The 6,749-nt window shown below is 42.9% G+C and overlaps 1 protein-coding gene across 1 annotated transcript in view; it reads left to right on the forward strand.

Moving 5' to 3' along the window:
- LAPTM4B (lysosomal protein transmembrane 4 beta) overlaps positions 1-5,823 on the forward strand; it is a 67,044-nt gene extending 61,221 nt beyond the window's left edge. The window contains exon 7 of the mRNA XM_075270341.1: positions 5,075-5,823. Coding sequence (XP_075126442.1) covers positions 5,075-5,149 — 75 coding nt within the window. The 3' untranslated portion in view covers positions 5,150-5,823. The remainder of the gene's footprint in view (positions 1-5,074) is intronic.
- Positions 5,824-6,749: the final 926 nt, after the last annotated feature.

The raw sequence follows: 6,749 nt of genomic DNA on the forward strand, positions 1-6,749 counted from the left end.
AGATTTCATAGTCCACCAGATGTTGTAGTCCATCAGACATTGTAGTCCAGCAGATGTTGTAGTCCATCAGACATTGTAGTCCAGCAGATGTTGTAGTCTATCAGACGTTGTAGTCCACCAGACGTTGTAGTCCACCAGATGTTGTAGTCCATCAGACGTTGTAGTCCAGCAGATGTTGTGGTCCACCAGACTTAGTAGTCTACCAGACAACTTAGTCCACTAGATGTCGTAGTCCACCAGCTGTCATTATGGAATATGGGACCAGTTATCGAGGTACCATATTGCAGTCATTAGAAGAAGATCCTTATAAAAATCTTTAGGACTTGAGAGAATTTTGTATGTAGAATTGGCAATAAACAGGGAAATGTTCTCTATTGCCAAATTCCAATTCTCAGGCTATTGTGATGTGCGGTAATGGCTTTGTGACCTGCTTGTGAAGTTTCCTACAATCGTGATAATTGAGTAACACTATCCTGTGGAGCCTTAGTGAATACTGGCGTAGCACACTGGACATGTGGTTTACCCACTGGTGGATATTCCAGCTAGTGATTCATAGACGCTCTGTCCAAGTGCAGCCAAGGACATCATTACTAACCTCCATGGGAAGAACAAATTCCTGTCTGCAGACTAGACCATGCTGAGATTGTTTGCCCCCGAATATGGAGGACGAGTGAGGTCCAGGAAAGTGTGATGTCATAGACCACAAGACACATAAATTACAATGCAAAAGTCATGGCACAGAAGCCGTAGTCATCAAATGTCATTTATGATGATAGAACCCTAATAAATTGCCCATTTAGGTATAAATATTCTCCTGTTTGTTTTCACATCTGAATTTATTACCATTTATATATTATTACGTATCATAAATTTGTAAGGAATAAACCAGTGATTGAGGCAATAAAAACGGAGCGGGAAACCTCGTTCCTCACAAGGAAGATCATGTCTGCAGGGATATTTACAGTGAACGTAACATACAATACATGGTCATTGTCAAGAAGGATCATAAATTATAAGAGATGGCCATTCCAATATTAATATTAGATTTTATACACCCATTTTGTAGGTACAAGCAATGACACCATGTCCGGGCTTAGACAATCAATCACAGCATCGTCCTTGACCTCCAGAGGTTTGATATTTGGTCCTATCCAGATCACTATAGGAAAAGTAACATTGACAGGACAACCCCGTTTCTAAATTACCACTAAGGATCAGATGATATCACAAGGGCAAACTTAGAATAGTCACGTATTGAAGTCCAGCAGTGGTCTCCACTCCGGCTAGATTGCCCAAAGCAAGATATCCCCAATAAGACATATGGAGAAGTCCTTTCAAAAATGTTGACCAGAGAATAAGATATTTTGATGGCCTGTATATAACTATAGGGGATGGGGTTTAGGCTTTTGTTGTCTATAGCGGTGAACATGAGTTCCGCTCTATTGATAGGAATTAGAAGGCGGACAAACCACACTTCACCACTAGAGATGAGCGAACACTATTCGAAACAGCGGTTTCGAATAGCATGCTCCCATAGAAATGAATGGACATAGCCGGCACGCGGGGGGTTAAGCAGCCGGCTGCCGGTAAAGTCTGCGTGCCAGCCGCTTCCATTAATTTCAATGGGAGCGTGCTATTCGAAACGGCTGTTTCGAATAGTGTTCGCTCATCTCTATTCACCACCTGTCTCTATCAAAGGATGGATTCACACTAGCACTCGCTCTACGTTTAGGATTCCATCCCCGAATCCGGTTAAAAAATTCAGATGCTTGCAGGACTTATCTCTCCGCATATTTCAGGCAGAAACCCTGCAGAACCCATTATAGTCTATGGCGTCTATAGGTTTCCAAGCATAACTGCTTTTTAGGCTAAGATCCCACGATGCAGAAACGCAGCTTTTTTTGTTGCAATTTTTGCTACGGTTTTTTGAGCCAAAGCCAAGAAAGGCTACAAAAGTAAAGGTAAATATATAGTAAGTTCTTATATCAAAAAAAAGTTCTTGGATCAAAAAAAACACAGCAAAATCTGCAACAAAAAAAGCTACGTTTCCGCAACGTGGGGCTTTAACCCTAAGCAGATTGGGTTTCCATTTTACAGGTCCCCAAACGGATTTCTATAAAACTAAATTTTCGTGAAAAAACAATTTTAGACCAGGGCCCCACTTTGCAAAAACACTGCATTTTACATTACCTGCAAAGTGGATGGGATATCATATTGATGGGGGTCAGACACCCAAACCCCAGAGCATCGGCCACCAGAACTAGCACAGTGTACAGAGCCTGGAGCAGACAACTTAGCTGCAGTAACTTTCTTTAGTACTAGAGATGTTTCAAGAACCAACTTTTTATAAAATATGGAGTGGGATCGTCCAGATAATTTTATGGAGCCATTGCTCAGATCCACGAGAGCTGAGATGAAGAACTTGTTCCTGTGACAGTGCTGATATATTTACCCCAGAATTTCACTGTGTCAGTGACTCAGCCCCTCAGAGGACTTCACTTGCTCAAAACCTAATAATGATTTTCCTACTTTCACAAACACATTACCGCCATCCAGGAAAAAACTGAAGACAAGAGTATAAAACAGTGTAATGCAAATGATGTCCCACCCAAGTCTGACATATCGTCCCCGGTGCATTAGCAGCCCATATCCAATGGTCCTGCTGCATCCCGGTCCTAGAGATTGATAATGTAGACACATCTCTGGAAAATCGCGGCAATGGTAATGGTGTTTTGCAGGCAGCAGCTGTGTCCTCCCTTGAAGTTTCCACATTAGTCAGGATATGTCTATATTTCAGACAGCATCCTCTACCCTCTGCAATACAAACATCTCTCCGGAGAGGTGATAAAAGTAATATAATAGAAAATTGTGTATCATACTATAGTTTAGACAGCCGAAGAGGGACACTTACCATATAATCTATCTATTTACAGCAAACAGTCTGCAGAGCCGTACACTCCACCAGGCACTAAAGCACAAGAACCTGCATGCAAATCCAAATTCAGGGGGCAAATTGGTATTATAAATATTGGGCTATAGGTTATGCAAAAAAGAGGAACATATGAAAGAAAGAATTAGGCAAGAACGTGTTCTAAGTGCATTTATTTGCCCCAGAATAGTAGTAGGGGGTGTCATTGTGTTTTAGTAGTAGCAAATATCACGTACATGATCACTCATATAGCTATGCTAATGTTAACTTGACCAAGGTGGCAAATAACTCACTGTCTGCCCTAAAATTAATACATTCATCTACTGTATTGTAGCATTCTACACAAGTGCTTCTAAGGTGGTGTTCACATTGCCTTTGGAATTACCCAAAAAATCCCTATGGGAAAGGATCAAACATATGATGGAACCATAATGGCTCCATGACATGGTCCGTCATTTTGCTGGTTGAAAAAGTCCTTCATGTAGGACTTTGTTGTCCATGATTATGTAACGAATCTGCAAAAGAGGTTTGTAATGGAAAAACTAAATTTAATTCAGGCCTGCCTAACCTATCTATCTGTGATCTGGGTGATATGCTGGACTCTGGTGATCCTAACCTATCTATCTGCAGGGCTGGGGTGATATGATGAGCGCTGGTGATAGACTCCCTTTAAGTTCAAGATAACCATATGTAAATATCAGTATCAATAATATCATCATTCCCAATCTTCCTGAAGATTTTCATTGGACCAGTAGGCCTCATATGACTCAAGCAGTGGCGTAACCAGGAATGGCGGGGCCCTGTTGCGAACTTTTGACATGGCCCCCCCCCAACCGACACCTACAACCTCAACCGACCCCCTCCTCCGCATTCCTGCGTGCTCTATTATGTCCCTTAGTCGCCCCTGCACACAGTATTATGTCCCATAGTGCCCCCTGCACATAGTATTATGCCCCATAGTGGCCCCTGCACACAGTATTATCCCCCATAGTGGCCCCTGCACACAGTATTATGTCCCTTAGTCGCCCCTGCACACAGTATTATGTCCCTCAGTGCCCCCTGCACATAGTATTATGCCCCATAGTGGCCCCTGCACACAGTATTATCCCCCATAGTGGCCCCTGCACACAGTATTATCCCCCATAGTGGCCCCTGCACATAGTATTATGCCCCATAGTGGCCCCTGCACACAGTATTATCCCCCATAGTGGCCCCTGTACACAGTATTATGCCCCATAGTGGCCCCTGCACACAGTATTATCCCCCATAGTGGCCCCTGTACACAGTATTATGCCCCATAGTGGCTCCTGCACACATTATTATGGCACATAGTCGCCCCTGCACACAGTATTATGCCCCACTGTGGACACCTATAAACATTTATTATACTTTGGGGTCTTTTCAGACCCCAGAGTATAATAATCGGAGACCCGGGGCATAAAAACATAAAAAACTACTGTTTCTTACCTGTCCCCCAGCTCCTACGCTGTCGGCCTCCACTGCCGTCCTTCTTCAATGACGTCAGATGTCACATGACCCGGGACGCAGAGTTCATGTGATGTCAGAGACGTCAGACACTAGGAAGGAGGCCTGGCAGGATCGTGGAGAGTTAAGTAACAGTGTTTTTTATGTTTCTTATCTCTCTCCGTCTTCCAATCATTATACTCGGGGGTCTGCAAAGACCCCCGAGTATAATGATAGTGTTTGCGGGGCCCGCGGTGTCACTTGCCAATCCCGGCCCAGCCAGGATCGGTAAGTAAATAGGGCCCGTAACAGCCTATTAAAAAAAAAAATATTTAAAAAAACCACAGCGGTAGCGGCTGTCACCGGGCCCCCTAATGTCCCGGGCCCTGTTGCAGCTGCCTCTGCTACTATGGTGGTAGTTACACCACTGGACTCAAGTCAACTTCACATGCCCGTAGTCCCATAGTGGTTATTACTGTTCACAAATATTGTTGCGGCCAAGAATAGGACATGCTTCATAATTTGCGGTCCTTGACTATGGCTTGGCCGCAAAAAACCCAGTCGTGAGTCTGGGCTCATAAAAATATATGTATCCATATTCTAATTTGCTTTAGGGTCATGTGACGGAGACCTTAGGGAAAGATGTCTGCCTTTATTAACAAGAATCTTCTTTATCTTCAGGTTCTCCTACCTCACTATGACGACAACATGGCGGGAGCCGCTAAAGAACCTCCTCCACCGTACATCTCTGCCTGATGACCGACACAGCGTCCCGCACCAGAATGAGTCTTCACGCAGCAGCTTTCTACATGGCCGAGGCACAGGGGCAATAGTACATTTCATTCACAGAATATACCCTACTGAACAGCAGCACTACCAAATATATTGTCACTTAGCATAATATGGGGGCGCTGTACTAAGCTCCGCTCACAAGCAAGACCGCCGGAGTCATCTCAAGACTCTGGGTCAGCTTGTAGGAGCCCGGTACATCTCCACCAGTATCTTACCTTGGCTTCCGTTACTGTGAATCCTCTTGAGACGTGTGTGTTTGTGCAGTCTATATACTGTCGCCTCTGTATCCTTACCTACTGGTTATGCCCAAAACACCACTTACTGGTCTCATTGCTTTTTAATAGAGGAATGAAATATGGAATCCATGTTGATATTGTATATAGGATACGACACAGTCTTCTATGTCCACGGTATTTTTGTCTATTCACATTGACAGTGTTCTAGTTAGCGCCATACAGATAACGTATAGCTAGGACATATATAGTTTAATAAAAGATAATATTAATAATCGGGGTGCATGGTTTAACATAAAGCTTTCTACTGTAAAAATGATCAATTATATCTTGTGAGATTAAGTATGGACATTGTCCTATGACTATGACTGCCATATTTAAGGGGGGTTCCAGTTTTATGTAAAAAAAAAGCATATTTGTTGTATAATTTGAAACCCTGCACCTTATATGTAAAACCAGAGAACCCCTTTAAAGAGGACCTTTCACCACCTCCACTGATTCTGGAACAGTTGGAATTTTTTCTCTAGCCCCCGCCATTCCTGAGCAACTTTTGTTAGTTTTGGCACATGCTCCCAACTGTCAAGTGGGCAGTCCTGGATTGGAGCAGACAGACAGGGGCCACCCACCTGCCAGCAGAGAGCATAATTGTGCTGAAACTAACAGCACTGATTGCTCAGGAATGGTGGGGGCTAGAGAAAAAATTCCAGCTGAGCCAGAATCGGTGGAGCAGCGGCTATTGAAGGATGTAAAGAGATGCAGTTGGGGGTGATGCCGTTTAAGTGATATATTGCATGATCAGCTTAAAGGAACATAACATTTGTTTGCATGCCCATTCATGTAACATCGCTAACTGTTTATAATGCAACAAGAAATTGTTGATAAAGTTGTTTCTAAAGTCGTTTTTTACAGTATCATAGACATAAAATAGAATATATAAATATCTATAGGATGTATCGGAGAAATCATTTATATATTAAGGCTTGAGGGGGATAACCACTGACTAACAGACGGACAGATAGATAGATAGATAGATAGATAGATAGATAGATAGATAGATAGATAAGCAGCTATATATATATTTCTTCCCAAAATACAAAAAAGTCCTTAAAGGGGTATCCTGGCCATAAAAGGGATGTTACATACAATTACAGAATAATCCAACTGCCATGGAAACTGGGCACATGCCATAAATGTCTTTTTTTAGAATACCACTTTCAAGGGGTTGTCCATCCAAATGGCAGCAATGAGCTGTTGAAAGGGTTTCGGTGCTGCAATATTAGATGGGAAATTTAGTATAACCAGTCATGTACGTCCCCCAGTGCGAGAACCTT

Source organism: Leptodactylus fuscus, chromosome 4 (genome assembly GCF_031893055.1).
Source record: "Leptodactylus fuscus isolate aLepFus1 chromosome 4, aLepFus1.hap2, whole genome shotgun sequence".
Taxonomy (NCBI): domain Eukaryota; kingdom Metazoa; phylum Chordata; class Amphibia; order Anura; family Leptodactylidae; genus Leptodactylus; species Leptodactylus fuscus.